This window comes from Durio zibethinus, chromosome 1 (assembly GCF_047325235.1).
Source record: "Durio zibethinus cultivar Kanyao isolate XHJ-2024 chromosome 1, ASM4732523v1, whole genome shotgun sequence".
Classification (NCBI taxonomy): Eukaryota; Viridiplantae; Streptophyta; class Magnoliopsida; order Malvales; family Malvaceae; genus Durio; species Durio zibethinus.
The window spans coordinates 2,990,461-3,008,797 of NC_143162.1; the positions used below are offsets into that span (position 1 = coordinate 2,990,461).

General features: G+C 34.4%; 4 protein-coding genes across 5 annotated transcripts; 3 read left to right on the forward strand and 1 right to left on the reverse strand.

Annotated features, from left to right (window-relative positions):
- The first annotated feature begins 38 nt into the window (after nucleotides 1–38).
- Nucleotides 39–9,884, forward strand: LOC111311659 (ARM repeat superfamily protein). Of its 2 annotated transcripts, XM_022911231.2 has the most exons (22): nucleotides 45–195; nucleotides 294–354; nucleotides 443–515; nucleotides 721–843; nucleotides 1,057–1,226; nucleotides 1,854–2,003; nucleotides 2,397–2,531; nucleotides 2,750–2,810; nucleotides 3,291–3,589; nucleotides 4,218–4,349; nucleotides 5,112–5,231; nucleotides 5,396–5,482; nucleotides 5,622–5,744; nucleotides 5,907–6,024; nucleotides 6,112–6,237; nucleotides 6,701–6,835; nucleotides 7,226–7,377; nucleotides 7,553–7,693; nucleotides 7,979–8,136; nucleotides 8,236–8,278; nucleotides 8,916–9,033; nucleotides 9,418–9,884. In XM_022911231.2, exons 2-21 carry the CDS (start codon nucleotides 298–300, stop codon nucleotides 9,009–9,011), a joined length of 2,499 nt encoding a protein of 832 aa, XP_022766966.2. In that variant the 5' UTR covers nucleotides 45–195; nucleotides 294–297; the 3' UTR covers nucleotides 9,012–9,033; nucleotides 9,418–9,884. The 2 variants fall into 2 exon arrangements, with proteins under 2 accessions (XP_022766965.2, XP_022766966.2); XM_022911230.2 differs by having other exon boundaries at nucleotides 39–195; nucleotides 7,979–8,278.
- A 438-nt stretch (nucleotides 9,885–10,322) lies between these two features.
- CTF7 (protein) lies at nucleotides 10,323–13,674 on the forward strand. Its single transcript, XM_022911237.2, has 6 exons — nucleotides 10,323–10,619; nucleotides 10,711–10,975; nucleotides 11,181–11,276; nucleotides 11,396–11,464; nucleotides 11,768–12,105; nucleotides 13,414–13,674. The coding sequence occupies exons 1-6, from the start codon at nucleotides 10,453–10,455 to the stop codon at nucleotides 13,559–13,561; spliced, it is 1,083 nt and encodes a 360-aa protein (XP_022766972.1). The 5' UTR covers nucleotides 10,323–10,452; the 3' UTR covers nucleotides 13,562–13,674.
- LOC111311662 (nudix hydrolase 27, chloroplastic-like) lies at nucleotides 13,642–16,453 on the reverse strand. Its single transcript, XM_022911238.2, has 6 exons — nucleotides 16,097–16,453; nucleotides 15,958–16,008; nucleotides 15,066–15,158; nucleotides 14,858–14,952; nucleotides 14,160–14,274; nucleotides 13,642–14,068 (listed from the first exon to the last, which is right to left on the reverse strand). The coding sequence occupies exons 1-6, from the start codon at nucleotides 16,442–16,444 to the stop codon at nucleotides 13,937–13,939; spliced, it is 834 nt and encodes a 277-aa protein (XP_022766973.1). The 5' UTR covers nucleotides 16,445–16,453; the 3' UTR covers nucleotides 13,642–13,936.
- Nucleotides 16,454–16,659: 206 nt separating this feature from the next.
- On the forward strand, nucleotides 16,660–17,798 carry LOC149520271 (uncharacterized). The gene has a single exon (XM_089758812.1). It carries the CDS (start codon nucleotides 16,660–16,662, stop codon nucleotides 17,332–17,334), a length of 675 nt encoding a protein of 224 aa, XP_089614938.1. The 3' UTR covers nucleotides 17,335–17,798.
- The last annotated feature ends 539 nt before the right edge of the window (nucleotides 17,799–18,337 follow it).

Genomic DNA, 18,337 nt, shown 5'->3' on the forward strand with positions numbered 1-18,337 from the left:
CAACTACCATTTCATAAAAGGAAATACTTTTATTAAATGGAGGCCGGTGGGTGTGAGCCGAGTAGCCGACTCACTAAAACCCTTGTACTCGAGCGGAACCGGTTCTTTTTCACTGCATTAAGCTTCTTTGCAAAGAAAAACCTCCTTTTTCCGCTGTTTTTTTTTTTTTTTCGAAGCCAAAGCAAATATTTGTAGGTAAGATTAAGATGAATTTCGTGATTTTTTTCTTTTTTACTTTGATTTTTTTTAATTTATGTCCAAGTAGAATTTGTAATTTTTGGCTTATTGTATAGTAAAATGGTGCGTTCCAAGGCTCCTTCGAAGAAGCAGCAAAAGAAAGGCATAGATTTCAAAGTAATTTCTGTTACTAATGTTTAGATTCTTTTTTCCTTTATTTCTGGTTACTTTTTTTTAAATATTTTTTATTTGAATTTATTTGCAGAAAATTAAGAGAAAGCTTGGCAGGAAATTGCCTCCGCCCAAGAATGCCACCAATACTGAAATTAAATCCAAAGGTGACAAATGAGAAGTTCATTTATGTGTCAAATTTACTTGAATTAGTATGCTTTTTGTTTAGAACTGAAAATTGAATTTAAAACGGTTATTTGCCACAAAAATTCTTAGTTTTGATCTTGAAATTTTAAGTGCGTTCTTGTTAGATTTATTAGAAGTATTCTTACTGATGGAAATCCACTTTTCGTGTGTGTGTTGCGAGAGCAGCAATTGTACTTCCTGAGCAGAGTGTGGCAACAAACAAGGAAGGTTTAGCTGTGAGCAAGAAGGGATTGACTTTGAAAGAACTTCTTCAGCAAACATCTCATCACAATGCCAAAGTTCGAAGAGGTTACTCTTTTTTTTCCCTTGTTCTCAGTAGAATTCTTTTAAGATTTCAAAGAATTATAAACTTTTATTGTTCAAGTGCATTATTATTATTATTTTTTTAAATTTTGGAATTATAAACTGTTGTTCTTGTTGGTTTTTCTTTTCTTTTTTAAATGACTCTTTGTATTTGAGTGCCATAAATTGATCTTGACATAAGTTTTGTTCTCTTTGAAGATGCACTAATGGGCATCAAGGATCTAGTCCTTAAGCATCCAACAGAGTTGAGGTTGCATAGATATGCAGTTATAGAAAAACTGCGGGAGCGCATAAGTGATGATGATAAAGTAGTTAGAGAAGCATTATACCAACTGTTTAAGTCTGAAATTATCCCTGGTTGTGCTGAGGTGATTTTTCTTCCCCCTTTTGCTTGTTTACTCTAACTCAAAGCCGGTGTCTACTTTCAAAGCTTAAATTTGCCATGATATCTTTCTGTATTACCACCTGATTATATTGGGTAGAGACTTAAGTGATGATGAGATCTTTATGCTTTGGCTTTTAGTGTTATTTATTAGATGTTCACAGGGTATGTTTGAACTAGTTTATATTGTTTCATTGCATATTTGCTCAAATAAGCAGGAGAAATTCTGAGTGGGTTTGTTATGTGTTGTTTGTATATAAGTTCGGAATTTTTTATATGTTGATGCGGTTCTTAAGATATTAAATTGCTCATAGTTCAAATGCAACCCAGGGTGGAGTGCTGCTTAGGGGAATGAATCAGTATCATTTGTTGGTGTGCGTTTACTACAGATTATTGTTCTCAGGAATAAGAATTGGCTTCATATATATCTTTAAGAAAAATAATCATGCTTTAGAGTTTCTTTCTAGTTATTCATCTTTTCTACGTGTTCCACTTCTTTTGTTGTCCTGTGAATTCAGATATTATTGTACCTAATTTCTTCCATTTATTATTTTTTATTGTGATCGTTCTTATCCATTTAACTAACAATAGGTTTTTGGCTTTTCTTGTCCAGGATAATCAAGGGCCTTACATTTCCTTGATGATGACTTATATTTTCAATGCAATGACAAATTTAGCAATTGACATCCGCTTGATGGCTTTCAAATTTTTTGATCTTGTTGTGCAATTCTATCCTCCTTGCTTTTCCTTATATGCTGAAAAGGTACATGCATTCAATCATTTTTATTAGTCATTTGCAATTATTACATTTGTTTATTGGCATTGTTAAAATAAGAAACTTGTGAAGAAATTCATATATGCAAGAAAAGAGTTGCTTTCATATTAGATGTTAAAGCATCTTTTGATTTCCTTGGAAATGGGTATTGTTGAGTTCTCAAGATAAAATTAGGTGATGGATCTTTGTAAAAATTTGTAGTATAGTCATAGTCCTTATTCTATGTCGTCGTATTTTCTATTTTTTTTTTCTTCAAAACTTTTTTGTTTACAATGATGGTACTCCCATTCGAATTAATTTAGGTAACTATTTCTTATTGTTATCTTTTTCTATCTTTTATTTTTTAGTTTGTCTGTTTTTCATTGGTTGTTTGATGAGCAGATTCTTCAGAGCTATGAAGATATTTTAAGGAAGAACCAGTTTTATTTGGAAGACAAGGGAAAGCTCAAAAGTACTCTTTCTGGGTTAGTCCGCTGCTTGTCACTGTTGCCAAGTAAAAAGCCTGAACCTGAAAAGGTATGTTCTTATTGTCAATCAGGTGTGTACCACTTTTCTTGGTTATCTGATTTTTGCAGAAAAATACGAGGTTATGAATCTTCATCTTTTTAGTTTAATAGGATAATTTTAGACTTTTAGTTACTATTTATAATACCTGTGTTTTGTTAGTTAAGCATTTTGTCTTTAGGAACTTCCCGACTTCTAATGTTTCTATTTATTTCCATTTAATTTCGTAGAATATTTCAGGAGACAGGATAATTCATGCTTTTGAGCCTGATGCACCAACAGAGAATGCTGGTATGTGAAAGCTTAATGCACCTTGTCTTTTATGTTTCTGCTTCATGTTAACATGCTTATGCACAGCATGGCAACATGTTACTTACCATTATACTGAAGGTGCAGAGTCCTGTTTCTGATGCATTTATGCCTTGTACGAGTTTTTCTCACAAAATCTTTAGTTATTAGTCTTCTTTTTTTGCACCATTTTCTGTTTGTTGTTCTTTAAAGTATTCAACTCGTGCATTTTCTGTCATCTCTTACTAATGGAGTAGGTGAAGTTCCATATCTGGCAATCGACATTGAATTCTATAGTTACAATGATAACAAGTGATCTAAATTGCAAAGTTTCTTAACCCTTGCCTTCTTTCCCTCTTTCCTTGCAAACTAATCTGCTTCAGAATTTCTCAACTTTATTCTTTCTTTCAGTTTTCTCATTTGGCAGGTAAAAAAGTGTACTGGTATCCTCTGGTTTTAACATCTATGTTTTTGTTTTTGTAGGGTTCTCTGTCATCATCAAGAAATTAAAGGAGCTTGTGTTAGTTTTAATCAACTGTTTTCAAGACTTTATTCCATTGCTTAATTCTATGCCGCAACTGGATACACCATCATTTGATTGTATATTGTCCATACTTCAAAGCATAGACATTGCATTAAGGTTTTTTATTTATGTTGCCCATGAGGAAACACCAGAATCAAAGTCTCTCCTAGGAAGAGTGGATCAAACTCTCTCATTAGGCTTGTTGAAGAAGTTACTGGGGGTATTTCCCCTCTATCCAAAACATCACCTTTCTGTAAAGGTACCTCCTTACCATAACTTTCCGTATCACCATTTCTACTCTCTAAGTGATCTTTCTTATCTTTTGTTTCTTAAAACTTCCTCTTAATTTCTTACCATTCATGTGCATCTGATTCTGTAAAAACGTTCAGTTGACCTTTTTCATAGTCTAGCAGTAATAAAACAAAATTGATGGAGAGTTTGAGTCACTATTGGATGCAGTGCTATCTTGCATTCTATAGACTAATGCTTCAGTTGTTGCTACTTTTCATTTTTATTGACTTATACTTTATACTAAGCATTTGGGACTTGATGTAAGTGCATAGAAATTGGAACCTTCTCCTGTGGCAGTCTTTTGCTCCTCTTTACATGAAACAACATGATTGTCATGTTGATATCCAGAGAACTTTGGAAAAGAATTGCTTCTGTAGAAACACGTAACTCATTGATTAATATGTGTATTGATCAGCCCCATCTGTTGTGCAGTCGAATTGAGAAATATGTATACTGCCCCCCCCCTTTCTCTTCCTTTGTCTTATGTGTTAGTGTGTGTCATAATCCTTTCTCCTAACTATTAGATGATTACTCTATTAACTGTTCTTGTGTTTTCCTTAATTTTAGTGCATGACCTTTTCTATTTTGCCTTTCAGGAGGATGATAGATATTTTATCTTGAACATTGTGATAACGGAGATATTTTTGCATTTCCACGAATGGATCTGCCCTTCTGCAGATGTGTTTGAGAAATTTCTGGAGTTTATAGAAAATGCACTGCTTGGCAAGGTCTGCTTCTTGAAACCCTCTTGGCTCCTTTATCTGTTTTCTTTCAGAGCTAGCTTATTGAAGTAACAACCTGCAGCTTTCAATTTAAAGATCATGCAATCATGATTTTTTCTTTTTTTTTAAATTCTGATCCAACTTATAAATTCTTAAGATTCAATAGGTTATGTTTTGTACCCATTCTAGTCTTCTATTGGGAATTCAGAAAACAATTAGGTTGGCCAGAGTGGGTGTCTATGTTTTATGAGACCACACCATAATGATGTTGGTTATGTTCCTTACATTGAACATGGCCGACAGTCATTGCAATTTTTGGAAGATGGATGTTTACCTGTACACAATCTTTCAAATTTCAGCAATTCAGAGAGTTCGATTGTTGGTTATATAGTAGGGGACAGTTATTGAAAGGGTAAGAACCAAGGAAAATTGGAATAGGGTTTAACATGGTTAAAGTCAAAGAAAATTTAGTGTAGAAGGAAGTATTTATACATGTTGCATTTTTTTTTTTTTTCCTTTTGAGGCTTGGTTGATGAATCAGTTGTCTACCTCAGAGTAATTTTCCTCTGCTTATGAGGTTTGCATTTTTAATTGCTGAAGAGAATTTTGATTTTTTTTTTTTGTAATTATACTTCTATTGATGAAACTTATCTATATTAGTTTAGTGTTTTTAAAGTAATTTGATGTTCTCAACTGTAGGACTCATTTTATATCATTGAGTGCAGACTGTGCAGTTAGAGTTGGTTTCTCATAACTTACATTTTGCAGATTTGTAGTAGCACACGATCTGGTAAAGCGACATGGGAAAAGCATGTGCCTTCATTGCTTCCTTTCATTCCTAAACTGGTATCAGAAGTCACAACTGGTTGGCAGTCGTGTCTTCTTGAGGTTGAGTTTTATTTTAAAAGAGCATCATTTAAGCAAATTATATTGATTGGTTTTTCTCTGTTTCCTTGACTCTGCTTTTCTTGCGTTTAGGAGGCCATGCGGATGTAGATTTTGTTTCATAGATCTTGAGAAATGCTGAATAACCAATCAGAACTTTATTGCAGGCATTTACACAGACATTCAAGGATTGCAATCCAGAGTCTTCACTTAAATTGGCTTGCCTGTCCGTGATTGAAGAAATGCTAATTCCTGTAAGCTAAATTTGATACTTTTTGAGAGAGAAATTTTCTCTCTAAAAAGTGATCGTATGCCCGTGCAATCTTCTCTCTTTTTGGCCCTCCTCCTTCACACCACCTGAAAATTAATCTAATAATCCTTTTCAAATTACAGAGAGGAGATATGAACTATACTGAAGCAAGTAATACTGTGGTATTAGACTATCAGACCATTTGGATAAGAGAGCTGCCCTTATTGCTAATCCTTATTGGTGATAAACAGCCATCCTCTTCCCAGGTATTAATCTGTTTTACCTTATGAGCTTCACCAACATATTTAGACTTTGGACAAAATTATTGAAGTTGAAAAGGGTAGGGCCCCTTAAATGAGATAATTGTCTTCTGATGATCCAATTTGTTAATCTTGTAAACAACAGTAACTATTTCCCTTGCTCCTCAGGTTGTGTTGCGCCTTCTACTTCGGCTGGGACAATTTGCATCTTCAAGCTCTTTCCTTCTTTGGGAATACGAAAATACTCAATTTGCACTCAGTGAGTTTTACAGCACATGTCAAGAAGGTATAAGTTAATTCATACAGAAACTTTAGTTGATGAGAAAAGTCTACTCTTAAGATTTGACTTGTCTTCCATTTCCTTTTGTTGCAGGAAACATATACTATGGTCCTTTCATGAAACTTCCTAGGGATTCTCAAGAGTTGTCTATCTGTTGCCTTTATTATTTCTCCAACTTGAGTACACCTTTGCTGAAATCAATAGCTTCTTGTTGCTTTTGTAAGTGAAACTTACCATTTGTTGGTTTTAGGAAAAACCTTTGACTTAGGTTCTTTTATTAAACTTTTAATTTGTTAAATGCCAAAACATTTAAATAAAATTAATCTTGAGAATCAATATGAAAAAAAAAAAAAGGTTTGAGGTGTTTAAAAAAGAAAAGAGACCAAGTTTTAGACATCCCAAAATGGAAAGGTGGACATCTAAGTTAGGAAGGAGGCAGTATTATTTTACTTTAGTGAAAGACAAATTGTCTTATATTTCCAAAATTCATCCCTATAAAAGAAGTGAAATATGTGTTTGGACATCTGTGGTGCTTGCTATTACCAGCATCTTCTTTTTCCCTTTAATGGATGATCTTAACTTAAATTTGGTGTGAAGATTTTTAAAATAGAAAAGTTGCATGTCCTCTGATTGTCATAGAACATGTCTTTTTTTTAATGTCTGTCGCCTCTGCATATTGCAGGTCCTGAACTGGAGCCCTTTGTATTCTTCCGTATTATAGAGGTTCTGCATGCCACCTACAAAGCTGGACACATCCAAATTGCTGACCACATCAGCTTCTTCATGACTTTACTATCTTGTTTCAAAGTTTTCCCTGGTATTTCAGAATTACATTCACCTTTCCATTTTTGTTGATTACAGGATTTCGTCCTCTCCTTTTTTTTTTTTTTAACATTTCTAAATATTCCGGGTAACCCTTTAGGTGCATTTGGTTATAGATCCATAATCGCATATTTGAGTGCTCCATAATGTGATTGTTTGTAAATTTTTTACTTCTTAATAACAAAGAGGTTGGTCTTTTAGATTCTATTGTTTTGGTTGGCCCTGATACTCCCCCTTTTATGGTAGGGAAGAAGGAGCTTCATGGTGCATGTGTTTATATGAGAATAAATAACTACTCTGTTCTCTTTTTTGATACTTTAATTTTTTACTTGTGTTTGTACTCGATTAATTAATATCTATCTCAATGGGGATTTGCTATTTGCAGAAAATATATATCCTGTTATAGAAAGTGATGTAAAAGTTTCAAATTGTGGAACTTTAAAGTCTATCACCAGCATTGTTTGCTCATGCTTGTCACAGATGGGTGATAGTTCTGTTGTTTTTCGAATAATAGAGAAAGCAATACTTGACCTCATAGTAAGTTGACTGAACTTCTTGCATCTTCTTTTTAGTTATTTCACCCGTAGCCTATGCTGAATGAAAGTTTGGACTTGGTTGGATAAGTTTTTTTTTTTTTTTTCATTCAATTTGGCCCCTTCCTTGAAAAAGTATTTGCAAGCAATGCTTGATGGTGGTGTTAAACTTTTTGCAGTTGTTGGAGCCTCCTCTTGATAATGCATGTGCAATGTTGAGAGTGCTCATCGTGTTGGATTCTAAACCTACTAGGCTTTCCGAACAGAGTATAACTGCTCTTAGCAATTTCCTTCCAGGATATCTTATGGATGTTGTGCTTGTAAGTTGTTAGCATTTGCCCTTGACTTTTTTGCTATTATAAATGTTTCATATCAGTTCTCCTGTTATCTTTCTCCTTTTTAGTAGTGTTGCTGGTGGTGATCTTTTGGTTCCCTTGATGGTTCTAATAAATTGTTCTTACTTCTTACTGCCTGTGTATATGCTGTAAATGTGCTAACTTCTACCAGTAGAAAAACCAACAAATGAAATTTTGTTTATCATGTTCGCTCTAAGGACAACATTTTTGTGTTGATTCTAATTGCCAAATGTCTTTTGATTTTTGCAGTGTATTTCAAAAGATGATGTTCGTACATGGCGATATCACCTTCTACCATGCTTTTTCTTGTTTGATAGGAGTAACAAGCTTCTGGGGCTTGTCTTGAATGTGATTGGCTCATTTTTAACTGCAAGTAATTTGTCAATTGCATCTCATACTTCTACCAAGTATGCCACTCACAGTTTAAGTCGGATAAATGCAACTGTTTCTCTTCTTCTATTAATGTATAAGGACATTAAAGTTCAGAAAATTCTCTCTTTATTCAGAACAGAGGTTGGCTCTATTTTGCAAAGAATATCTTCTTTGCAGGTATGATTTTGCAACATGCATTATTCTTCTAAAAATATTTTTTATGTTTATAAGCATATCCAAAAATATTTGACTCCTTTTTGCGTGTTAATCACGATTCACATTTCACAAGTATCTTTTACTCATCCTTTAAACATTTATGTCTTCTTGTATGTGTCTGTTACTTATTCTTGTGCTCAGTAACTTCCAGTGTTAACGTGCCAAACCCATTGCTAAGTCTGTCTGTACATGCATATGATTGGCCAAAATCACATTTATTTTAGAAGGCTTTTGGTTTGCATTATTTGGTCTGCAATGCACGTCTAGTCCTGTGGACTTGCAAATTTTGTTAAAAGGTGAAAGTATAGCAACTTCTACCTTGGGCAATATGCCCTTTTCCCCCTGATTTGGCTATGTAAGTAAGATGATACAATTTCTTTTCCTTGCTGGTTCTGAGTCCTATCAGATCCTTCCGGTTGATTCTTGGTAGATTATATATAATACCTTTTGACAGCATATGATTTTGAAATTTATGAACATGTTTAAATTATTATTTGGACCAGGCCACAGCAAATTAGCTTACTTTATATATCTGCATGGTCTTCAGGTTGTGTGACTAATTTATATGTTCTTTTTATCAATTTTATTGTTCCTGCAGTCTTCAGAACTCAAGATGACACTCGAAGAAAGGCACAGATTTCAATGTTCATTTGAACAATTAAAGATGGTTAGTAGTACATCACCAGTGGGCTAATGATCCTATGAACTTGTACATGGTGGGTTTTGTTATTTTATTCATTTATTTTTTGGTTCAACATTGAGTTTCTTAATTGAGCATCCTTGATTTTAACATGTTGCCGTTTATTATCCTAGTCATTCTAGCAAAAACTAATTGGGTGATCCAACATTCTATGTTCACTTTTAATTGAATGCACTTGGTGTCTGAACTCCATTTATTGAAGTTTATGCAGATTATGCTTCCGTCATACACTCCTTGCCTTTTGAGTGTTTCTTTTTTTCTTCATTTGCGCTTGTTTTTTCAAGTGTCAAAGTCCCTTTTTAACCATCGATTTATGAATTATGAAGATGTTTGTCCACTGTTCTATCTATAAACATTGCATATTTGCTCTATCTATATTTCACATTCCTTCTCTTTGCAGCAAAAGACGGTCTCCACTTTGAGGATGGAGGGAGGGGATCTGGAGTAAAATGGGGGAACCACATATTTACAAGCTGTCAACCATGAGAGCCATTTATGGCTGTAAATCAGGTCAAATTTTCCGATGGGATATAGCTGAAATGCTGATTCAGCTAATCTGATTTGGCAATTGTAGCTGATTACTTTGCTCCGTTTATCTAATGGGGTGTTTGGTGTCTGAGAGGCACAAGGGATCGATGAGGAGACTGATGGCAGGTTCTTTCGATGATCCTACCGGTTCAATATTTAACTCCACAAAAGATTTTGGAAAAAGCTTGCTTTTTTTTTTTTTTTTTTTTTTCTCAATTTTCTCAGATATTTGTGAAGCAAATCAATACTACATTGAAGTGGCTGTCTCTGAAATGTATACCAAATACTTATTGATATAAAGCAAATCAATTATCAAAACGACATTTGATTTATACTGAATCCATTTGCTTATGGTATTATCTGATGCTTTGAATTTATCTTTTTTGCCATGACCAAAAGGGGTAGTTAATTATACTCTTTTCGTCTTAAATTGTTTGAGGGTTGTTGATTTTCACGAAATTTAAAAAAAAAAATTTGATTTTAATGTATTTAATATTAAATTTTAAATATTTTTTATAAAATTAAAATTTTATGAATTTTAATGTCAAAAAATAAAAATAATTTTAAAATATAAAAAGTATAAGTCTTATATATTAAAAAAAATTAGGACATTTAAAAAGAAAAGAAAAGGAAAACAAAAAAAAAATGATATGGGAAGTAGAATTTAAGAAAAAAAAGCTTTTAAAAGTTTAAACTATTTTTTAAAAAAAATCCAATTGGAAAGTCGAGGGAAAGAAGATTTATAAACGAGATATTCCGGTTAAGTTTAAGCGGGAATACTGATCAATTTTTAGTGCTCTTTTAAAATCTAAACAGAGCCAAAGCAACAAAAACTCCATAAAAGAAATAAAAAAAATTCTTTTCTCACCAATTTATCTATCATCCAAAAAAACCAAAAAAATCAAAGATGCAATCCAAAATAAATTCCTTCTTCAAGCCTTCTTCTATTTCAATTGAGCCCTCAAATTCACCTCCAGTTTTCAGCGATGACGAAAACGATGAATTAGCCACCTGGGAAAAGAGTCAGCACACCATTGTTAACACCTATACGCGCAGACCTTCAAAAATTCAAGGGTACGTTTTTCTTTCTATGAAAATAGTTATGGAATTTTTCTGGGTTTTGGAATTTATTTTCGTTTTTTTTTTCTTGGCTTTTTGTTTGAAGGAATGAGTCGAAAAAAGAATCAAGCAATGAAAAGTTCGAAAACCCCATTTCAGAGAACGGCTTTTCAAAGAAAAAATGCGGTTCCAATGCCAGAAATCTAAATAAGAAGAGAAGTTATGCACAGTTTCATTTGGAGTTAGGTCAATCTGATTTTCTTCTCCATGGGTGTTCGACTTGTGGGGTCAAGTATTCTCCTGGAGATGAAGCTGATGAAAAGAACCATTCCATTTTTCACAAGAACTTCACTCTTGGTATTCAATTCAAGGTACATATGTTTCCTCAAAACTATTAAAAATCTTCTTTATGTTTTCATTTTGTTCAATTTAAAATGCTTTATGTAATTCAGGAATCGTCTGCTTGTCGCTTTTGTTATTTACTGAAGTAGAAAAGTAAAATATGTTTTTTGATGGAAAGCATAAAAAATTTTGTAATTTTATTGAAGCTTTTAACTGTTAGCTTAATTTTTACAGGGATGGAGAAATGAGAGAGTTGTTCATATGCCCAAAGTTGAAGGAGGTCGTGTCATTTTGGTGTTGGATTCTGATCCTGTAGCTCAAAGGAATAAGGTTACGATTTTGGGTTTTTGAGATAGTGGTTACATGGTTTAGCTTTTATAATTTATTGTAACTTAATGATGTAATGGATAATTGTGGGGTTCTTCATTGGGATACTGTTGTATTAGCAGGTGCAAGAGGTTGTGAAGATGATGGAGATTGAGCTTGGTGGAGGCTGGATTTTTCACAAGCTTTGTAAGGTGACCTGGTTCCACTTTACACATCAGCAATATTGGTACATTACGCATAATTTAGAAATATCCATTTCAACTGTCCGAATTGTGTTAGCAAATGATTTTTCATTATTCCCAAACATCAGCTTATACTCTAGTGTGTTTGATTTTTGTAGTAGCATTAATCACTTTGTTGCTTAAATTTTAATCCTATTTCTATGTCGCTGTATTTTAGCTCCAAACAGGTGCAGAGACAATTCGTAAGCTCCAATCTTGTATCAATGGTTGGATTGAGAAGTTAACTGGATTTTTTCACTCTACTGTTTGCAGTTATACCTGTTTGTTTCCTCTCAACGAATTTCTGGATGCCTAGTTGCAGAACCAATAAAGGAAGCATTCAGAGTTCTCTCATGCTCCGTAGGTGAAAAGCATGGTGGTGCCCCAGCAAAGCAAAAAAGGTTGAACTCAAGCAAACTTCAGTTTGGGGAAATTGTTTTACAGAGGGAAGTCATTAAAAGAGCTCCTTCTGAGGTGTTAAATGAAAATCACAATGGAGCAATTGTCTGTGGAGAAGAAGCAATACCTGCTGTTTGTGGCATTAGAGCAATCTGGGTCGCTCCTTCCAACAGGAGAAAAGGCATTGCTACTCAATTATTGGAAGCAGTGAGGTAAATCCTTGAGCTTTGCAGTTAATTCCAACTGTTCTTCAATAATGGGTTGAGTTCTTTTTAGTGTTTGATTGTCTTCCACATAGTAAACTAACTCATTGTTGGATGCCTACTCACTTTGTCTTGTACTTAGTCTGACGATGCTTTAATACTTAAAAGCTATGTGGAAATTTGAAGTTGTAATAAATCGACCTTGCCACTTATAGCAAACTAATTAAGTAGGTTTATATCATAATGAGGAATCAGTTGAAGCATAGCCTAAGATATTAATTGATTAATATGCATACTGGCGCTCTACTTTGGAATCATTGGAATCTTCCTGTTAGCTGTTTTTTATATGCTGCTCATAGGGCACAAATAAATAGCCTTCTGTTATATACCTTGCTCTGCCTTTTCTCTAACAAGACCAAATACCATTCTGTTATGTTTTAATTAATATTACGAGACTTAGCAAGTTTGTAGATTTATATGTGATTCTTTTGCTGTCATGTCATTTGTATCTTGTCAGAACCAATGTTGTGAAGTTAATGATAAATATTATTGTTTTTCATTTGATTTTTACTTCCAATTGATCCCGCAACTTAATTGTAGATGGTTTTGGCGGATCTGCTTTGGTCTTTCTCATAGTCTACACAATAAAAATTCAACAATTCTTGTATTGTTATTCTCTCTTTGCCTTTTTAATTCAATCCTTAATTCCCTTTTGCTTTCTTGAATCCCATAGATACTATCTATGCATAGCTAACCTTAGTAATTAGATTAACATTCAAGTGATTAAAGGCATAAGAGGTGGGGGCAGTAGCATTTTGGTGTCCTTTTTATGTACAAGTGGGCTGTTTTGCTAAGAGAAAAGAACGGAAAAGGTAGGCTTATATTGCCTTCTTTCAATGTTACAAAGTAGGGCACTTCCTCAGATCCAGCAAGGTTTTTCCTGAGTCATCAGCATCAGTCACAGATTCATGGGTTGTAAAATCTGTTTTTATCCCTGTCAATGTATGTGTAATAAGAAGAATAATATTTCATTTATGTGCAAATTTTGATGTTTAATGTGATTATCCTTTAAGATCAAATAAGCAAATTAAATTAGGACTTGACCCTTGACCAGAAAAAAAATTGGAGGCGGGGATTGAAAATATCTGCCCTTTCAGAGCCAATCTCCACGGGCTATTTTGTTTTATGCTTTTGGGAACCGTTACATGAAATTTCATCCTGGATTTTGGTCATTGAATTGAAGGTCTAATATGGTGTTTCCTTGATCCAATTCCAATTCAATTTGTAATAACCGTGCTGCTTGTTTCTAAAATGCAGGAAAAGTTTCTGTATGGGCTTTGTTATTGAAAAATCTCAGTTGGCATTTTCTCAGCCAAGTTCAGATGGACAGGCATTGGCATCCCACTACATAGGCACCGGATCTTTCTTGGTGTATAAAACAACCAATTGGTGCTGTGCTAGATAATTAATAGCCAAATTCATTGTTTTCTTTCTTTATTTCTTATCTGTTGGAAGATGTTCAGAAACATGTATATACATGGTCTGTAGCATGCCACTTGAATGACTTTTATTATTTCATATACTGTTCACAAGAAAGGGTAAGGTACCAACTCAAATCGTATTTCCAAGAGTCGATGCAACGGCAAAAGACAATGTTCATGAATCTTGAATATCCTCAACAGTCAAAAAAAAAAACCATGGAACCTATTCATGCAAAAGTTTCATTCCATATGCATCAGCTTGATCACAAAATTTTCCAATATTATTTTGACATACTCAACCCACGCCCCCCAACAATGCAAAATCATGATGCTTGGGCCTGCAGAAAAGATGACTCTTTCTAGTTTGCTTTATGTACCTTTCCTCCATTAGGTTCATTTTTGGTTGAATGCCCTTCATCTGCATCCAATGAAAAGTAGGGGCTGAATACCTTGAGAACTTGTTCATAGACTGGCTTCTTGAAATTGACGGCCTGCTCAAAAATAGTTTCGAAGCATTAGCCGAAGATAATACCAGATTTCCATGACCACTAAATAAAGGATCAGGTCACTAGAGCTACTTACAAGCTCTACAACTTGCTCTGGTAACCTCCATGACCACTCTTTAAACTCTGGCTTCTCGGAACCATCGCCTAAAAGATTGATTTCTTCATCATTTCCGGTGAACTTGAAAAGAAACCTATCTCGAGAGCATCAGAGAAAGTCAAATAAGAAGCATGCATTTTAATCAGAATCCAAAAACGGGAAGCTTACTAGACAAATTTAGAGAAAGATTGGATTTTGATGAGAATGGCTAAGCAACTCCACATTAAATTATTCAAAGTAAAAACTGAACCATGCTTAGTGGGAATCATAAAAGTGAGTTGTTCCTTTAATGTGTCATGTCATATGCATAAGAAACGCAAATTTTGATTGAAGGTAATCAATATGCGAAAAAAGCCAGATGGAAGGTAAAAGACAGGCTATTATAACCAAACTATCGCACATAGCACCCCAAAATTAATGAAAAATACACAAGAATGCAATTTGACTAAGAGTTGATTCTAACTATAAACAGTGCATGACACAAAGCAACCAATTATCACACAGTTCATAGCAATAATTCACAAATTATGATGGAAGAAAAACATTAGGCAGAACTCAACATAAGCAATCAGACTTTCAAGTGAGCTGAACCACACGATTGTAGTTGATGCAAGTACACCACTGATCTTCAATATATCAGATGCATTTAGATGTTTATAGTACAGACGTCTCCTTACCATTTCTGTGCTTGGCCTTTATAATTTGTCCCCCATCTACGATTAACCTTATTTTTCACTTTGATTGGGAAATCATAAGTCAGCCAATAAGGTGCCTGTACATCGAATGTCAGAAATCAGTTCAATAACTTTCAACAGATAATAGTTTCATCATTTGAGATGTGATATAACAGAGATTTATTTTAATGGAAATAATCTGGAAACATGCCTCTGCAAGAAATTCAGCTGATGTAACGCCAGTTTCTTCTCTCAGTTCCCTCACGGCTGCTTTTCTTAGATCTTCACCATTATTAGCACCACCCTACACAATACAAACTCGAGACAATTGGCATACGCACATGATAAATCTATGAGATTCAAAGATTTAGAAGCCAAGAGACACTTTAAAAAGCTCATACTAGTTAACCCTAACAGCCCAAAGTGAAGAGTACATTACTAATATCAACATGCATCATATCCCTAAACAATTCTTAAGATGACCTACAATATTATCTTATTCCACTAGTTTCATCAAAGATTCCATTTCCACCTAAAAATAACTCCATTAAACAACTTTTCACAAATCTTATGATGATTAGGGTCAACAGTGTGCCTCTGGACACTTTCATTGAAGGGCCTAAACCCATGCTTTAGATACTCCACCCTCAAACTTACAGTTGGTTTAAGGGATACAGTCACAGAAACAAGAAGCATTTGCATTCAGCTCCAAAGAGGAATCCATTATTGATACCCCGAACTCTTTCATACAAAGCGTTCCTTGTTAGTAATGGACATGACTGCACCAAGACCAATAGACTAAGTTCTTGTTTCACTGCACAAAAGTTCGAGGATTTCGCATTTAATGACAGGGAAGTTGCAAGTGCCAACTTACATGTAGACAATGCAGGAACTAAAGAGGATTTTAACAATTTCAATTCTACCGATACTAAACTTAAAAACAAATGAACATTCCAGGAACTATGCTCAACTTTGCCCTGCAGAATCCAATAGGAAACTGATGAACAAAAATTAAAAAAAAAAAAAAAACCCGAATAAAATCCAACCAATAAAATCCAATCTAAACCCTAAAACCCAGAAATTTTGAAAAGGAAGCAAAATACCTGAGGCATTTGCCAGCCGTTTGGAATATATATCCTCGACGCCATAAATATCTAAAAATCCAAATAAAAAATTACTATAAAAAAAATCATAAACATCAAATTGAAATTAACTAACGAGAAAATTGGAGAAAAGGGAGACCTTTTTAGAAGGATTTGCAAGGCAAATTCCGACATTTTTCCTATACCCATCAGGGGGACCTTCAATGGTCAAGAAAGCCCAGTTATCTGTCAATGGTAATTTGGGCAGACGATAACACAGTGGCACCGTGGAAAATTTACTCAATTGACAAGTGCAATTTCGTCTCTCAATCCCATTAAAAACTGAATTTCCCACCAGTTGACACCCTGCCATTTTACTGCGTCGTTTTGACGAGTCTCTGACTCTGTCCTGTCCCCCGAAAAATCCAACCCAACTCTCTTTTCCTTCAGCCCCAAGCTTTTCTCTCACTTTCTTTAAAGAAAACGTTCGAATGAAAAGAGTCCCCATCACGCCTACCCATGTCCCCTTACGTATCTTCAACTTTTTTCTTTTCCAAAACTACCCTCACCGCCTTTGCTTAATTTACCCTTTTGTACCTGCCCCGATAAACCCCGCAGCTTTTCTATATAAAACCCTTTCTCTTTGTATCAGCACTTTGTTTTCAATTTTCTTTTCATTTTCTCTCACATAAATTTCTTCTCCTCAAAGCCGACATCATCAACATGGTGGAGTCCGACGGTGGTGGAGGAGGAGTTTCATTTGCGGTTGTTTTCTTCGACGGAGAGTGCGAAACTGCTATAGGGAACGTCGTTATTTATCCAGCGATGGATTTCCAGGCTTTCCAATCGATTCTCAGCCGTAAGATCGGAATCTCGCCTCACCAGTTCTCCGTCTACATCGCTGACAGTAACAACCCGCGCAACCGTGTCCCAATCACCGGGAAAGTCAATTTCACAGCAGTTTCTCGCGAAAAGGACTGGTTCTTCCTCGTCGTATTGAAAAGATCCCGGCGGTCAGGGACAAGAAAAGGAAAGAACAAGGAATCGTCTGCTCTGGTCACCGCGATAAAGAAGGAACCGCCGGCAAACGTTATGTTGTTGAGGCGAGAAGGTGATGTAGGTAATAATTGGATGGACACGAGGGTACTTACGGGATTGGATGAATTTGAGAGAAGGGTAAGGGATTTGCAGATGGAGAAAGAGAGGTATTTGGCGAATTTGGGAAGAGCAAATTTGAGAATTGAAAGGGAATCGAAAAGTTTGGTTTGTGAAGAGTGTGAGGCCGCTAAGGTTGTCGGAAGAGATGTCGGGTTTCACTGGTGCGTTAACGACGCTATTACTTTCGGGTTCCGGTCTAACGCCGGACCGGTTGCTCGACCCGGAAAAGGCCACGGTTAATAAAAAAATAAATCTTGGTGGAAAAATTAAGAAACTACATAGGTTGTAGTACAATTTCTTTTCTTTTTTTTTTTTTGTTTTAGGCCCTGGTGAATAGAGGGGTTCAATTGAAAGATGAAGAAATTTTTTTGGTCCACAGTTGGGTGGACTGTACTTGCCATGACGTGAAAATTATTATGTTCAGGGTTTTTTCTTTGAATTGAAGGGTGGAAATGAACATTTGTGAAAGATGTTGGAGTTAAATGAGAAAGGAATATAAATTGGAAGGCTTAAAAGAGCTTGGATTTTTTCTTGATCAGGATGAGAACCGCTGATTTCTTGGTCTTATCCTTTTCTATTATTATTGTATTAATTTTTGTTTTAGGGATGGAAAATTGGAAAGTTAAAAAGTTTGTGTTCCCGTGGAAATAGTATTTAATACTTCATCTGTTTCATAAAATAATGTCTGATTTTATTTTATATCATTTTGATTCTTTTTTTTATTCTATCATATTTTTCTAATCATTCTAATTTTGTGTATTTTTTATCTTAATAATTTATTAAATTATTCGTTATTTATTTACTTACGTCTAAACATAATAAGATTATATTCTATTTAATTATAAACCATAATGGGTTCCTCTAGTTATCTGTAACCGGAATAAAAACATATATTCTATATAGTTAGAAACCTTAATTGGTATTTATAAATATTCGGTTAACGGGAATTTTTTTGTAAGAATTTTTTTTTTACATTTTAATTAGTAGTGTATTAAAATAAAATAGTCAAAATTGAAAATATATGATCATCAAAAATCAAACTATGATAGAATTTATGAAACAAAGTGCTTAATAGTAAAAAGAAAAATTTATAGCATTTCCATCAGCGTTTGATTATGCAGAGTGCAAACTTGATTGTTTCTATATCCAATCATTATAAAAACAAAATGAAAAAAACATTTTTCATAACAATCTTTTATTCTCATTATAAATGATTCATGAATTATAACAAAATCATTAATAT

Coding starts and splice junctions, on each gene's coding strand:
- LOC111311662 (XM_022911238.2), bottom strand. CDS start 16,444: ATGGGGACTCTTTTCATTCGAACGTTTTCTTTAAAGAAAGTGAGAGAA. Junction 14,953..15,065: donor CAGCTGAATTTCTTGCAGAG/GCATGTTTCCAG, acceptor TTCGATGTACAG/GCACCTTATTGGCTGACTTA. Junction 14,069..14,159: donor CAGAGCAAGTTGTAGAGCTT/GTAAGTAGCTCT, acceptor ATTTTTGAGCAG/GCCGTCAATTTCAAGAAGCC.
- CTF7 (XM_022911237.2), top strand. CDS start 10,453: ATGCAATCCAAAATAAATTCCTTCTTCAAGCCTTCTTCTATTTCAATT. Junction 11,465..11,767: donor TTTTTCACAAGCTTTGTAAG/GTGACCTGGTTC, acceptor TACTGTTTGCAG/TTATACCTGTTTGTTTCCTC. Junction 12,106..13,413: donor CAATTATTGGAAGCAGTGAG/GTAAATCCTTGA, acceptor TCTAAAATGCAG/GAAAAGTTTCTGTATGGGCT.
- LOC149520271 (XM_089758812.1), top strand. CDS start 16,660: ATGGTGGAGTCCGACGGTGGTGGAGGAGGAGTTTCATTTGCGGTTGTT.
- LOC111311659 (XM_022911230.2), top strand. CDS start 298: ATGGTGCGTTCCAAGGCTCCTTCGAAGAAGCAGCAAAAGAAAGGCATA. Junction 6,836..7,225: donor TTGTTTCAAAGTTTTCCCTG/GTATTTCAGAAT, acceptor TGCTATTTGCAG/AAAATATATATCCTGTTATA. Junction 8,279..8,915: donor AAAGAATATCTTCTTTGCAG/GTATGATTTTGC, acceptor TTGTTCCTGCAG/TCTTCAGAACTCAAGATGAC.